At 42.3% G+C, this 17,183-nt stretch overlaps 2 protein-coding genes across 2 annotated transcripts in view; both read right to left on the reverse strand.

The window, feature by feature from the left end:
- LOC126215108 (uncharacterized) overlaps positions 1 to 17,183 on the reverse strand; it is a 106,541-nt gene that overhangs the window by 18,760 nt on the left and 70,598 nt on the right. The window contains exon 4 of the mRNA XM_049941763.1: positions 6,622 to 6,814. The gene's annotated coding sequence lies outside the window, so the exon portion shown is untranslated. The remainder of the gene's footprint in view (positions 1 to 6,621; positions 6,815 to 17,183) is intronic.
- Positions 1 to 17,183, reverse strand: part of LOC126214961 (platelet glycoprotein V-like) — an 80,065-nt gene that overhangs the window by 4,069 nt on the left and 58,813 nt on the right. The window contains exon 4 of the mRNA XM_049941596.1: positions 6,622 to 6,814. Within this exon, the coding sequence (XP_049797553.1) occupies positions 6,622 to 6,814 (193 nt within the window). The remainder of the gene's footprint in view (positions 1 to 6,621; positions 6,815 to 17,183) is intronic.

Raw genomic sequence — 17,183 nt, forward strand, 5'->3', positions numbered from 1 at the left:
AACACCTTTGGGGTGTTTTGGAATGCCGACTTCGTGCCAGGCCTCACCGACCGGCATCGATACCTCTGTGAAAAATGGGCTGCACTTCCCCGAGAAACCTTCCAGCACCGGACTGACTGTATGCCTGCGAGAGTGGAAGCTGTCATCAAGGCTAATGGTGGGCCAAAACCATATTGAATTATCCGGCCGCGGTGGCCGAGCGGTTCTAGGTGCTTCAGTCAGGAACCGCGCTGCTGCTACGGTAGCAGGGTCGAATCCTGCCTTGGGTATGGATCTATGTGATGTCCTTAGGTTAGTTAGGTTTAAGTAGTTCTAGGGGACTGATGACCTCAGATGTTAAGTCCCATAGTGCTCAGAGCCGTTTCAACCATTTTGAACCATATTTAATTCCAGCAGTACCGATGGAGGGCGCCACGAACTACATCGCTTTCAGCCAAGTGTTTGGGTATTTTGCTCACATAGTGTATGTATGGTGATGACGCTGCATTGCACGGGAGAGGGTCATTTCCAAGTGAGTGTTGGAGGATATGGAAAATGTGGATAGAAATTTTGCATTGGCTGACAAGAGTAGGGGAGCACCCAGAAGGTGTGATCGGATGTGAACATAATCTCGTAGGTACATACCATTGGCGAGTATGTAAATGATTGGGGTCACAGTTCTCTGTCGTAGGTAGAACAGGTATCAGGATGCGTTAGTGTTGTTAGCTTTTAGTATCATTAACAGGCCTGGTAGACGATATAAGTATGTTGAGTGATCAGTGTGAAGTAGGTGGGGATCCCCTATACTGATTTTGAGACAGCTTTATCAGCACCTGACGGAGGTCTGAAAGGGGTGTCATAGCGGATCTCCATTCGGCCAGCCGGTCGAATGGTGGAATATCCAGTTTTGTGGGACATTCGGATGTGATACTGGCACAGTGCTGGACATGATGGGAATATGATGCAAGCCGAGCGCGTCTGACCACCTCAAGGAAGGATCACTGTGCTGTGCGCCAAGCAGATCGTAGTGCCCTTTCATCTGCGCCGGCCGTCAGGGAACAACCAATGGACACCCAGCAACACTCTGACATTCAGCATCTTTGCTCAGAGACTAGCAGCTGGCGGGCCAGGGAAATACCGTCCCATGCATAGGCTGACGTTAACACCACAACTCAGGCGGCTGCGTTTGGGATAGTACCATGACCGGAAAGCGCGGACTTGTGGTAAATGGGGCTCTAGTGTGTTCAGGTACGAATCGCGGTTGTCCCACTGTTCTACTCGCAAATACAGGGTGATTCAAAAAGAATACCACAACTTTAAAAATGTGTATTTAATGAAAGAAACATAATATAACCTTCTGTTATACATAATTACAAAGAGTATTTAAAAAGGTTTTTTTTTCACTCAAAAACAAGTTCAGAGATGTTCAATATGGCCCCCTCCAGACACACGAGCAATATCAACCCGATACTCCAACTCGTTCCACACTCTCTGTAGCATATCAGGCGTAACAGTTTGGATAGCTGCTGTTATTTCTCGTTTCAAATCATCAATGGTGGCTGGGAGAGGTGGCCAAAACACCATATCCTTAACATACCCCCATAAGAAAAAATCGCAGGGGGTAAGATCAGGGCTTCTTGGAGGCCAGTGATGAAGTGCTCTGTCACGGGCTGCCTGGCGGCCGATCCATCGCCTCGGGTAGTTGACGTTCAGGTTTCATAACTAACGTTTTTCGTAGGACTCTCCATACAGTTGATTGTGGAATTTGCAGCTCTCTGCTAGCTCTGCGAGTCGATTTTCCTGGGTTGCGAACAAATGCTTGCTGGATGCGTGCTACATTTTCATCACTCGTTCTCGGCCGTCCAGAACTTTTCCCTTTGCACAAACACCCATTCTCTGTAAACTGTTTATACCAACGTTTAATACACCACCTATCAGGAGGTTTAACACCATACTTCGTTCGAAATGCACGCTGAACAACGGTCGTCGATTCACTTCTGCCGTACTCAATAACACAAAAAGCTTTCTGTTGAGCGGTCGCCATCTTAGCATCAACTGACGCTGACGCCTAGTCAGTAGCGCCTCAAGCGAACAAATGTACAACTAAATGAAACTTTATAGCTCCCTTAATTCGCCGACAGATAGTGCTTAGCTCTGCCTTTTATCGTTGCAGAGTTTTAAATTCCTAAAGTTGTGGTATTCTTTTTGAATCACCCTGTACTTCCATATGAACCCTAATTTCTCTCATCTTATCTTCGTGGTCCTTACGCGCTGTGCACGCTGGTGTGAGTCGAATCGTTCGATAGTCAGCCTCAAATGCCGTTTCTCTAAATATTATCGAAAAGAACGTCGCGCCCTCTCCAGGGATTCCCATTTGAGTTCGCGAAGCATCTCCATAACATTTACGTGTTGTTCGAAACTATCGATAACAAATGTATCAGCCGCCCTCTGAATTGCTTCAATGTCTGCCTTCAATCCGACTAGTACGGATGCCAAACACTTGAGGAGTACTCAAGAATAGCTCACTCCAGCATTCTACATGCCACCTCTTTTGCATGTAAACTACTCTTCCCTAAAATTCTTCCAATGAACCAAAGTCGAAAATTCACATTTCCTACCACCCGTTCCACCTCATAACACTTTGTAGCGTAACGCCCAGATACGAGGGCAGTTCAATAAGTAATGCAACACATTTTTTTTCTGAAACAGGGGTTGTTTTATTCAGCATTGAAATGCACCAGGTTATTCCCCAATCTTTTAGCTACACAACACTATTTTTCAACGTAATCTCCATTCAATGCTACGGCCTTACGCCACCTTGAAATGAGGGCCTGTATGCCTGCACGGTACCATTCCACTGGTCGATGTCGGAGCCAACGTCGTACTGCATCAATAACTTCTTCATCATCCGCGTAGTGCCTCCCACGGATTGCGTCCTTCATTGGGTCAAACATATGGAAATCCGACGGTGCGAGATCGGGGCTGTAGGGTGCATGAGGAAGAAAAGTCCACTGAAGTTTTGTTAGCTCCTCTCGGGTGCGAAGACTTGTGTGAGGTCTTGCGTTGTCATGAAGAAGGAGAAGTTCGTTCTGATTTTTGTGCCTACGAACACGCTGAAGTCGTTTCTTCAATTTCTGAAGAGTAGCACAATACACTTCAGAGTTGATCGTTTGACCATGGGGAAGGACATCGAACAGAATAACCCCTTCAGCGTCCCAGAAGACTGTAACCATGACTTTACCGGCTGAGGGTATGGCTTTAAACTTTTTCTTGGTAGGGGAGTGGGTGTGGCGCCACTCCATTGATTGCCGTTTTGTTTCAGGTTCGAAGTGATGAACCCGTGTTTCATCGCCTGTAACAATCTTTGACAAGAAATTGTCACCCTCAGCCACATGACGAGCAAGCAATTCCGCACAGATGGTTCTCCTTTGCTCTTTATGGTGTTCGGTTAGACAACGAGGGACCCAGCGGGAACAAACCTTTGAATATCCCAACTGGTGAACAATTGTGACAGCACTACCAACAGAGATGTCAAGTTGAGCACTGAGTTGTTTGATGGTGATCCGTCGATCATCTCGAACGAGTGTGTTCGCACTCTCCGCCATTGCAGGAGTCACAGCTGTGCACGGCCGGCCCGCACGCGGGAGATCAGACAGTCTCGCTTGACCTTGCGGCGATGATGACACACGCTTTGCCCAACGACTCACCGTGCTTTTGTCCACTGCCAGATCACCGTAGACATTCTGCAAGCGCCTATGAATATCTGAGATGCCCTGGTTTTCCGCCAAAAGAAACTCGATCACTGCCCGTTGTTTGCTACGCACATCCGTTACAGACGCCATTTTAACAGCTCTGTACAGCGCTGCCACCTGTCGGAAGTCAATGAAACTATACGAGACGAAGCGGGAATGTTTGAAAATATTCCACAAGAAATTTCCGGTTTTTTCAACCAAAATTGGCCGAGAAAAAAAATGTGTTGCATTACTTATTGAACTGCCCTCGTATTTAAACGATTTGACTGTGTCAAGCAGGACACTGGTGATACTCCATCCGAACATTACAGGTCTGCTCTTCCTATTCATCCGGATTAAGTTACATTTTTCCACATTTAGGGCTAGCTGCCCTTCATCATACGTACTACTCAATCTCAACACCTTACAGTACATCACGGCATCATCAGCAAACAACAGCAGATTGCCGCCTACCCCGTCCGCCAGGTCATTTGTGTGTATAGAGTATAATAGTGGTCATATTACATTTCCCTGACGTCGGGGTTCTATTATTTAAGGGGCTCCGGAACGCCCTACACTTGCAATGTTAAAATAACGCTTATAAATTACATCTTTCCTCACAAAGTATTTGAGGTAGGAAGTTGAACTTTTTACAGATTATTTATTGGAATATGGGTTACAACTTAACACAGGGATTTTACAAAATTTTAGCTCAGTTATTAAAGATGATTTTTTTTCAATTGTAATGAAAATTCACAACATTTTTTTGCAATTTTTTAATTATATATTCAAAAATATACAGTTTTTTGGAAAAAGGCTGTGTTAAATTATGCAGAAGGTACTGTGTAACATTTACTGAAAGTTTGAAACAAATATGTTTGGAAGATCCTTAGAAAACATGTAATTAGTATGAGAAAATAAAAGTTTTGGGAATCGAGCGACAAAGATTGGATTAACTTTTTAGTGCATTCCAGGTCCATAGGATGGATTATCTTCATCCTCTGCAAACTCCTCCTACAGCTTCCTCTTGTTCCTCCTCCTGTTTACTCTTGTTTGTATTTCTAGACTCTTTACAGCCCTGTCTACAGCCCGAAGGCGTTCCTTGTCTAAAGCAAGCATCGCTCGTACCATGTTAGAACCTATCTTCATTCCCATATTTCTAAATACCTTTGCACCTTACAATGTTGCCATCGCTGAAAGTCGCAACAGCATCATACACACCAAAGTGAAGTGTTTCTATTCCAACAAATACAGTCTTGGGGATTCTCGACCATATAACACTATTTACACTTTCATTGGGGTTTTGAGTTTTTCCGTGAATACACTTTTTCAACAGTTCAGGTGCTGCTAAGTCTCTGAAAATAGGTTTTATCACCTCCATTATGGCATGAGGCAGAATATGCTTATGAGTGTACACTTCACCAGTTAGCAATCCTTTGTTATATTTACACCAACTGTCTTCTTCTTTGGGACACAAACTATGTTGCGGATTTTCATCGTCTTTATTGTTTACAGTAATAACACATACCTTTGGCTTTCCAACATTTCTCCTTTTCTTAAAAGCCTTCAGAGGATTTCTAATAACTTTACTTTTACTCATTATTATACTTCAACAAAACAGAGACTCAAGAAACAGAATTAATTACGAATATTTTCGAGATAACGACAGAGTAAATAAACATGAAACAATCGACAATCACACCAGCGATATATATTGAACCATCACAGGTTAGCCACAACACATACTTTATCTCACATCACTAAAATGTACCTGATGAACACGGACGTTAATAATAACACCATTTGACAGCAGTTTAACAGCGCCACAGTAGGTCACGCCCATGTAGAACACATTTCAAAAAAAATTTAAAAATAGTTGTAGTCTTCGGAATTGAATAAATTATATATCTATTAAAAGGTAATAGTGTGCAGATTCAGAAAACGCAAAAAAGTAAAAATTGAACTTTTCATGATTTTGAGCCTTTCCGGAGCCCCTTAAGAAGTCTTTCATCCACTCACATATCTGTGAGTTTATTCCATATGCTCATTCCTTAGATAGCAGCCTGGAGTGGGGCACCGTGTAAAATGCTTTCTGGAAATCTAGAAATATGGAATCTCCCTGCTACCGTTCATCCACAGTTGTCAGTGTATTATGTGAAAAAAGGCAAGCTGAGTTCCGCACGAGCGATGTTTCCTACAGTGATGTTTATTCGTGGACATGAGCGCAGTCTCAAGAAAGTTTATGGTACTCCAACTGAAAATATGGTCAAGGATTCTGAAGCAAACAAAAGTTAGGGATATTGGTCTGTAATTTTTCGGATCCTCTCTTTTACCTTTCTCATATACTGGTGTCACCTGCGCTTTTTTCCAGCCGCTTGGGTTTTTGTGCTGGGCGAGAGATTCGCGATAAATGTAAGCTAGGTAAGGAGAGGCTGCCATAGAGTACTCTTTGTAAAGTCGAAGTGGGATTCCATCCAGACCTGGTGACTTATTTGCTTTCAGATCTTTCAGTTGTTTCTCCTCGCAGGGCATGCTTATTACTATGTCGTCCATACATGTACATTTATATAGATGTAGAATGAAGATTAGGGTCAATATTTCATTGATGACAGCTCGGATTAGGAAATCACAGGGAACCAAACCGGCCACGCCCTCTCAATGAGGCCATGCTGGCTTGTGCCTTCAGCAACTTACAGAAATCACGGTAATATTGAATCAGGGTGGCTGGTTTGGGATTTGAAACACCGTCCTCCCGTTTATGACTCTGGCGTCTTACCACTGATGAACCTCACAGATGATGTGGATGTGGGTGTATATGTAGGTATACATGTGGATGTAGATGTATATGTAGGTATACATGCGGATGTAGATGTGGTATGGCCTGGACTGGCGAGGTCGTTTTGTACTGTACCTGAGCCTGGGATTCCCAGAAAGTGTCTCCGGGTGCACACTGGAAATACGGTTTCCAGCGAGACGAAGCTCTTCCAGCGCTGGAGCCCACCATAGCAACTCCCTGGGCAGGGTACGCAGCTGGTTCCAGGAAACATCCAGCACCTGCAGCTCTGGAGTCCTCCGGAGGGTTCCAGGCGGCAAGAAGTGCACATCTGAGGGCAGAGTGACGTCATAGAACGTCATGCGGCTTCTACCTGCAACATATAGTCTACTCACGTTCACATGGTGCACATCTGAAATGTTCACAGTCACAAAAGGTACAGTAAATATCCACACCGTTAGTGCGACCACGCTCGAGGGGTGTCTGTGAAGAGATGAGAGGCTGAAATGCGTTTCCTGAAAAAAGGCACCATAATTTCGGTCTGGCCAACGAAGACGAGGTAAGATGGATTAGGGGAAAGAATCGTGCAGTCGTAAATTTTTACACAGTACTAGTAGGGAACATTATGAATGACGCACTAAAAATCCTGACCTGTGGGGTGTGATCGTTGGGGAGGAGGTGCGTATAAAGGTCACTGTTTCATGATTATCCCTAACAACCCAAAAAACTGCTGCTTCTAGAAATTACATTTCGTACAAAACACGTGTTATTCACTTTTCCAGTAGGATTAATAATTTCCGCGTTGCTAAGAACTGAAAAAATCGAGTATAATTAAAAATATTTTTTCAACCCTATAAAAGTAGTTTTATCTTTAAACGAAGTGGGTTGAAAACAAATACAAAATGGAAACAGCAAAAAATTCGTCAAGCAACACTAAAAATTTTGAAATACTAGTACGATATTGGCATCAGCTTCTAAACTGTCCTGAACTTAATCATAAATTGGAATTCTTAGATATTAAAGAAATTTTGGAAGAAGATTTACTACCACTATAGAAGATATTGAAGGAGTAATTAAAACTCTCAAAACAAAATAGCTTGTAGAAAAGATTCTGTTAGAGCTGAACTTTTGAAGTGGCCCTGGCCAAATATAGCAAATGAGTTAAATTTACTCTTTTTAAGAAATCTGGAAAACATAAAAAATCCCAGAGGAATGGAAATCAGCCTTGATACAGTAACTCCTCAAAAAAGGTAACCAACAGATGTAAACAACTACAGCGGAATCTCTTTTCTGCCAGTAGTGTGTAAAGTATTTTCCAAGATTTTATTAATCAGAATACCATCAACAATAGAGTCAGTTAGTGGAATATCAAGGTAGTTTTAGGAAGGTCAAGCTCAGAACAAATATTTAATCTCAACTCAGCAATTCACCACAGTTGACTTAATTTATACGACTTTGTAATGTTTGTGGATTTCAAAAAGTTTTTTGATTCTGTTGACAGAGAAACTATAGAGAAAATAAATCGAGAATTTGGCTTAAAGTCTAAACCTGCGATCCTAATCCGTGAAATAGTTATAGATACCGCCTGTAAAATAAAATTTATGAGATAAATTTCGCAGCATTTAACGAAGAAAAAAAAAAAAAGAAAAAGAAAAACGAGCATACAATAAGGTCACGGCCTATCCCCAGTTCTTCTTAATACATCTACATCTACATCTACATTCATACTCCGCAAGCCACCCAACGGTGTGTGGCGGAGGGCACTTTACGTGCCACTGTCATTACCTCCCTTTCCTGTTCCAGTCGCGTATGGTTCGCGGGAAGAACGACTGTCTGAAAGCCTCCGTGCGCGCTCTAATCTCTCTAATTTTACATTCGTGATCTCCTCGGGAGGTATAAGTAGGGGGAAGCAATATACTCGATACCTCATCCAGAAACGCACCCTCTCGAAACCTGCGAGCAAGCTACACCGCGATGCAGAGCGCCTCTCTTGCAGAGTCTGCCACTTGAGTTTATTAAACATCTCCGTAACGCTATCACGGTTACCAAATAACCCTGTGACGAAACGCGCCGCTCTTCTTTGGATCTTCTCTATCTCCTCCGTCAACCCGATCTGGTACGGATCCCACACTGATTAGCAATACTCAAGTATAGGTCGAACGAGTGTTTTGTAAGCCACCTCCTTTGTTGCTGGACTACATTTTCTAAGCACTCTCCCAATGAATCTCAACCTGGTACCCGCCTTACCAACAATTAATTTTATATGATCATTCCACTTCAAATCGTTCCGCACGCATACTCCCAGATATTTTACAGAAGTAACTGCTACCAGTGTTTGTTCCGCTATCATATAATCATACAATAAAGGATCCTTCTTTCTATGTATTCGCAATACATTACATTTGTCTATGTTAAGGGACAGTTGCCACTCCCTGCACCAAGTGCCTATCCGCTGCAGATCTTCCTGCATTTCGCTACAATTTTCTAATGCTGCAACTTCTCTGTATACTACAGCATCATCCGCGAAAAGCCGCATGGAACTTCCGACACTATCTACTAGGTCATTTATATATATTGTGAAAAGCAATGGTCCCATAACACTCCCCTGTGGCACGCCAGAGGTTACCTTAACGTCTGTAGATGTCTCTCCATTGATAAAAACATGCTGTGTTGGAGAAAACAGAAAAACTTACTGAACTCAACACCTCGCCTATAAGGTTAGGAAGAGGAAGAAGAGAGGTCGAAATCAACTGCCTTGCATTTTAAGCCGATTTTACTATACTTTCCGAAAATGTGGCGTCTGCTGTAACATAAATAAATCTCCTGGAAGAAATAGCCAGAAAAACTGGTTTAAGAACCTCTGCAGAGAAACAAAATTTGTAACAAACGTTAAGCATACTCCAAAACTCCTGAAAATAGATACTAGCCCAATAGAGAGGATAAACAAATTCAAATATTCAGGGGAGATAATTATAGAAAATGCTTTGGAAAAATCTGCAATAGAGGAAAGTTTGCATAAAACAGGGGGAGCATGTGGTATCACGAAGGAGCTCTATAATAGTTTTTGATGTTTTTGAGGAACAGTCATACAATACTTTTTATACGAACACACAACTGTTTCATTATATTGTTGTTTGTTTAATTATGACCCAGGTTTAAACATATGTTAATGACATGAACTCAGTCACTTGAAAATGGCATAAAAGGCCGAAAGCTAGGTCCTAATTAAAAATGCAAAAATACAGTGAAATGTTGCCTATCCAAAAATGCAAAAATAAGGCAAAACAGCACAGCAGTGAAACGAGAACCCCTATATGCCAGCGAATGCCTGACATGAAACTGTAATTTAGATAAATTAGAAGTACTAGAAATGTGAATTATAAGGAAAATATTAGGACCACAAAATGGAGCAAAAGGCTGGAAATTAAGAAGTAATGCTGAAATACACTCCTGGAAATGGAAAAAAGAACACATTGACACCGGTGTGTCAGACCCACCATACTTGCTCCGGACACTGCGAGAGGGCTGTACAAGCAATGATCACACGCACGGCACAGCGGACACACCAGGAACCGCGGTGTTGGCCGTCGAATGGCGCTAGCTGCGCAGCATTTGTGTACCGCCGCCGTCAGTGTCAGCCAGTTTGCCGTGGCATACGGAGCTCCATCGCAGTCTTTAACACTGGTAGCATGCCGCGACAGCGTGGACGTGAACCGTATGTGCAGTTGACGGACTTTGAGCGAGGGCGTATAGTGGGCATGCGGGAGGCCGGGTGGACGTACCGCCGAATTGCTCAACACGTGGGGCGCGAGGTCTCCACAGTACATCGATGTTGTCGCCAGTGGTCGGCGGAAGGTGCACGTGCCCGTCGACCTGGGACCGGACCGCAGCGACGCACGGATGCACGCCAAGACCGTAGGATCCTACGCAGTGCCGTAGGGGACCGCACCGCCACTTCCCAGCAAATTAGGGACACTGTTGCTCCTGGGGTATCGGCGAGGACCATTCGCAACCGTCTCCATGAAGCTGGGCTACGGTCCCGCACACCGTTAGGCCGTCTTCCGCTCACGCCCCAACATCGTGCAGCCCGCCTCCAGTGGTGTCGCGACAGGCGTGAATGGAGGGACGAATGGAGACGTGTCGTCTTCGGCGATGAGAGTCGCTTCTGCCTTGGTGCCAATGATGGTCGTATGCGTGTTTGGCGCCGTGCAGGTGAGCGCCACAATCAGGACTGCATACGACCGAGGCACACAGGGCCAACACCCGGCATCATGGTGTGGGGAGCGATCTCCTACACTGGCCGTACACCACTGGTGATCGTCGAGGGGACACTGAATAGTGCACGGTACATCCAAACCGTCATCGAACCCATCGTTCTACCATTCCTAGACCGGCAAGGGAACTTGCTGTTCCAACAGGACAATGCACGTCCGCATGTATCCCGTGCCACCCAACGTGCTCTAGAAGGTGTAAGTCAACTACCCTGGCCAGCAAGATCTCCGGATCTGTCCCCCATTGAGCATGTTTGGGACTGGATGAAGCGTCGTCTCACGCGGTCTGCACGTCCAGCACGAACGCTGGTCCAACTGAGGCGCCAGGTGGAAATGGCATGGCAAGCCGTTCCACAGGACTACATCCAGCATCCCTACGATCGTCTCCATGGGAGAATAGCAGCCTGCATTGCTGCGAAAGGTGGATATACACTGTACTAGTGCCGACATTGTGCATGCTTTGTTGCCTGTGTCTATGTGCCTGTGGTTCTGTCAGTGTGATCATGTGATGTATCTGACCCCAGGAATGTGTCAATAAAGTTTCCCCTTCCTGGGACAATGAATTCACGGTGTTCTTATTTCAATTTCCAGGAGTGTATACCAAAAAAATTAAATATCTGAAACTTAATGAGAAAAAGGAGACATGCTTTTTAGCCATATAGTTCTAAGGCAAGGTTAACTAATAAGATATTCAAATATTTATGGGGTAAGAAGTCCACAACAAGCTGGGTCAAAGAGGTAAAAAGGATTTAGAAATAAATATAAGAACCGAAAATTTAAACAATAGAGAAGCCTTTCGGGAAGAAGTACTGAAAATGGAAGGATTCCAAGACAGCGTAGCTAGAAAGACTGGTTCAAAACGGTCTGAAGACAGAAAGAAGAAACATAGTGTACAGATGAAAGCTTACTGGAAGAAAAAGAAAGAACAAAGAATGAAGAACTGCAATTGGAACGTGGTCCTCAGAAAAAAAAGTACAAACCACTTATAAATGCAGTAGAGCCTTATTAAGGGATAAATTGTATTCTGGGGTTTTAAGTGGCACAATGGGTATGTGGCTTCGATCATACTCAACTGACAGAAAGCGGAGGGCATCGTTTAATTACAGAGATGGCACAATAGCCTCATCTGGTTGGGGAACAGTAAGTACAGGGGTGCCGCAAAGTTCTGTGCTTGGCCCCTTGCTCATTCTTATTTGTATTAATGACCCTTCACTCTGTACAAAAGCTACTGCCAAATTTACTCTCTTTACAGATCTTTTTGTCGAAAAAACACCTGGCAGTGATATTGCAACATATGCTAACTTTCTGTTCACTGAACTGCATAACTTGTTCATCTGCAATGGTCTGATTTTAAATTTTAAAAAACTCAAAACGTTCATTTTCATGGATCTCATAAAGTGCAGGAGGACATTAGTCTAAGCTGTAACGATCAAGATCATCTTTAGTGCACATTATAAACTCTTCTATTGTATAAAAAACTTTTTCTCTAAGCCATTTCTCTGTGACACTTTTAAACTCATTCAGTGACACATTATGTGCCTCTATTGGCAACATGTTAAATAGTTTTACTCCCATGTACCTGTAACTATCTTGAGTTTTCTTTAGTCTAGCAACTGGGATCTCATTTGCCGTTTTATACATGTGTCATGGTGATGGATAGATTGTCGTAGTTTGTGACTGTGTTGGTTTTCTTTTGTGTGTATCAGACAACTTAGTATAAAGAGGGCTGCAACTGTTAGTATTTTTAGATTTTTGAAATATGGTCTACAAGACTCGTTATTTATGACTCCATGGATGCATCTGACTGCCTTCTTTTGCCAAATGAAAACTTGTTTTGCTCCAGGTGAGTTTCCCCACAACAAAGTGGCATATGTTAAATGGATGTGGAAAAAGGCATAGTATGCATTGAGTAATAACTTACCACTAACACATGACCTTAGTTTACCTAACAAATATGTCACACGTGCTAACTTAGTAAAAATATAATCGGTATGACTCTTCCACGTTAATTTTGAGTGAAGATGGATCCCAAGTAGTTTAGCTGAGACACAATCAATCTTATCACTCTTAACACACAAGCTAAAGAGAATATTTACAGTTTTATCATGATTTATATGCAAGTCATTGAGTTGGAACCACTTGATGGCTGCTCTGAGATGAGCCTCACTTTCCTCGTTTAATTTTCCTAAATTTTTCCCTGCTGTAACAAAAGTTGTAACACCTGCATAGAGTGTGGATTTACGCAACATGGTGCTGGGAAAGTCATTTACATATATTATAAAAAATAAAGGTCCAAACACAGAGCCTTGTGGTACACAAGACATTTGACCTCAAATTGTTAAAATGCACAATTTGTTTTCTGTCACACAGATAGGATCTGATCAGAGATAGTTCTGAGCCTCTAATACCATAGCAGAGCAGTTTTTCTAGTAGTATCCTGTGACTGACAGAGTCAAATGCCTTGCTGAGGTCCACAAGAGTGGCATTAACTGATAATCCTGATTCGAATGATGACAATATATATGAAACAACATCTTCAACTGCTTTTCCCGTTGACAGGCCGAACCTGAAGCCATACAGAGAGTCACTAACAATATTATTCACAGACAGATGTTGACTGATTTGGAGCTGTATGCAATACTACTTTTGATATGATGGGTACAAGGGAGATTGGACAGTAATTATTAGGACAAGACTTGTCACCTTTCTTGTGCAGTGGAGTAACGATTGCCATTTTTAAGGATGAAGGGTAATATCCACTGACAAACATCCGGTTCATAAGAGAACAGAGTGGATGTACTATTACATCTGCTATTTTTTTATCACAATATTGGAGAGACCATAAATGTCTTCTGATTTTGAGTAACTTAATTTTGCTATTGCAGTTTTAATATCTGTTACTTTTACTTGTTTCCATTTAAACACAGGAACCATTTCCTCAAAATTTTGTAGAAATGAATTTCCATTACTTGAGATATGGTTATTGTCACATTTATGGATATGTTCATTTGCAGCACTGTCACTCACACTGGCAGCATTAATGAAGAAGGTGTTGAAATCATCCGGTGTGATACAAGCATCCCATGAATTATTTTTGTTAACATCTTTATTTCTACCCACATGAGTCTTGATAACAGTCCAGGCTGCTTTGCATTTATTTTGGGACTTATTAATATAATCATCATTTGCCTTGCATTTGCTTAATCTAATTTCTGCCTTGTATTTGTTCCTCAAACTTATGTAGTTTGCTTTTTTGGCTTCACTATTTTTTGATTTGTCACAGGAAATCATTAACAGAGTTCTGAGCCTTTGTAGGTCAGGTGTGAACCAGTTATGCACTGATGTGAGACCATGTTTCCTCATAGTTGCCTTATTTTTTCTCATTACTTTAGGGCAGCAAGTTTTAAATGCATCTGACAATGCACTAATGAATAATTTAAACGCTTTTTCAATATGATTACTTTCCAGCAGAATGTAATTCCAATTTGTCATCTTTATTTGTGTTCTGTAGTTATCAACGTTCTCTTCATTCAAAAGCCTAATGTACTTAATTTTATTTGAGACAGATGCTGGCTCTTTTGTTATAAATTTTAACCAAATACCTTTATGGTCTGATAAAGAGTGAGTATTGAATAGCCCTAGTTCATACTGATTTGTCTCAACATTTGTGATTACATTATCAAGGCAGGCAGACTGTCTTGTTGGGTTTTCATTAATGCAGTGCAGGTCATGTGATCTTAGCATATTCAGAAGATTAAGTTGTTTCGGTGTGTTCTGCCTTATATCAATATTTGTGTCACCAAAAATTAAAATCCTATATTTAGCCCACTTATCGAGGTGTAGTACCAGTTTCTGTAAGGTCTGTGCGAATACTTCAACATCATTATCAGGTGTGCGGTATACAGACACAATCATGAGTTTTAACATGGGCAGTAACATTGCTGCTATTTCCAGTACATTTTCTATACAGTAATCATTAACACTAACAAGGGGAGGCCGCCAATTGTGAAATTCAGATTCGATTCATACTGCGCATAATAAAAGCTCATGGCCAGATGTGTAATGTGGCAAAGCACCAAGATGCACTTCTCAGCCGTTGTCGAGAAAATCGACAGTTAAAAGAAACCGTTGCGGTGAAATACACTCTACGATTAATGATTTTCCACAGCGTCGTGGCGCAGCGGTAAGCGCTCGGGTTTGTAACCCGAAGGTCGCCGGTTCGAGTCTCGCACCATGCAACTTTTTTTTTTAGTATTTGCTTTTTGTAATTCAAATGTGTGTATACACACACACACACACACACACACACACACACACACACACACACACACACACAATCAGTTGCAACAATTATGCATATAATAAGTTGTTGAAAGTCGTTTGTCGTGGAAAAACTGGCGACTTCGAACATCATTACGTTTTCCGCAAACAAAGTTGTATTTCACAAATGTTATTAATTGTCTTCATATGTTAACCACGTATAGTTAACGGAAGACGTAGAAACGATATTGCGAAACGAATACGTATAGCGTAAGTCAAACGTTCAAATTAGAATAGAGACCCCACGAACACAAATTCGCTGTGGCAGGTATGAAATATAAACTCCGTTACTCGCTCGTTACACTTGAAGGACAGATGTTGAATGGGCCGAAACGAGCAGCCGCATAACAGCGTAGTTGCCTGCTAACTTCGAAAGAAGGTAGATGCGGTCCCTAGCGCAACTTATAACATCGTCGAAAATCAGTGCGGACGGGAGAGCTTTGGTACACCCTGTTAAAAAAACGGAAAAATTGGGCCGGTACAATTGGAGAGCGATCCGCCTTCACCAACATGCATAAGCAATTCATTAATAGTATATATATATATATATATATATATATATATATATATATATATATTTGAATTATACAAAAAACTAATAATAAAAAAAATTGCATAGCGCGAGATTCGATCCGGCGACCTTCGGATTACGAACCCTAGTGCTTACCGCTGCGCCACGACGCTGTAGAAAACTATTCATCGTAGAGAGTATTTCACCACAACGGTTTCTTTTAACTGTCGATTTTCTCGACAACGGCTGAGAAGTGCATCTTGGTGCATTGCCACATTACACCTCTGGCCATGAGCTTTTATTATGCGCAGTATGAATCGAATTTGAATTTCACAATTGGCGGCCTCCCCTTGTAAGGGCGCTGTAATCCAAGTCTATACCACTACTAACATATATAGAGGCTCCCACATAGTTGTGTGTTGGTCTACAATAACCCGTTACTAAATCAAAGCCTGGGGGTACATATAACTGCAGTTGGTCTTCACTAAACCATTGTTCATTGATACATAATATAATATTCTTGTTCAGTCCTACCAAAAAACTCAGGTCATCAGTTTTGTTTCTTAATGACCTGGTATTTATATGTACAAATAATAATGAATCATCCTCACAAAGGGGTAGGTCTGGATTACTCTGTAGCAATATATCAGCTTGTTCACTTTGCTTGTACATTCTTCTGTCACTTGTTGATTGTGTACTTACATCTCTGGCTAGTTTCTTGATCGTGTTGGATCCAGATGATGACGAGATGGAGATGGCGGATAGGCACTTGGTGCAGGGAGTGGTAACTGACCCTTAACATAGACAAATGTAATATATTGCGAATACATAGAAAGAACGATCCTTTATTGTATGATTATATGATAGCGGAACAAACACTGGTAGCAGTTACTTCTGTAAAATATCTGGGAGTATGCGTGCGGAACGATTTGAAGGGGAACGATCATATAAAATTAATTGTTGGTAAGGCGGGTACCAGGTTGAGATTCATTGGAAGAGTCCTTAGAAAATGTAGTCCATCAACAAAGGAGGTGGCTTACAAAACACTCGTTCGACCTACACTTGAGCATTGCTCATCAGTGTGGGATCCGTACCAGATCGGGTTGATGGAGGAGATAGAGAAGATCCAAAGAAGAGCGGCGTGTTTCGTCACAGGGTTATTTGGTAACCGTGATAGCGTTACGGAGATCTTTAACAAACTCAAGTGGCAGACTCTGCAAGAGCGGTGTAGCTTGCTGTCCAGGATTCGAGAGGGTGCGTTTCTGGATGAGGTATCGAATATATTGCTTCCCCCTACTTATACCTCCCTAGGAGATCACGAATGTAAAATTAGAGAGATGAGAGCGCCCACGGAGGCTTTCAGACAGTCGTTCTTCCCGCGAACCATACGCGACTGGAACAGGAAAGGGAGGTAATGACAGTGGCACGTAAAGTGCCCTCCGCCACACACCGTTGGGTGGCTTGCGGAGTATAAATGTAGATGTAGATGATTTCCCTGGTGCCATCCATAAAAAATCACTGCTCCTCTGTGGAACTTTTCTTACTCTAGAAGATGCACGTACAGTAGCTTGTTTGTTTTCACTCATGTCTTAAGTACT

The sequence above is a fragment of the Schistocerca nitens genome, chromosome 12 (genome assembly GCF_023898315.1).
Source record: "Schistocerca nitens isolate TAMUIC-IGC-003100 chromosome 12, iqSchNite1.1, whole genome shotgun sequence".
Classification (NCBI taxonomy): Eukaryota; Metazoa; Arthropoda; class Insecta; order Orthoptera; family Acrididae; genus Schistocerca; species Schistocerca nitens.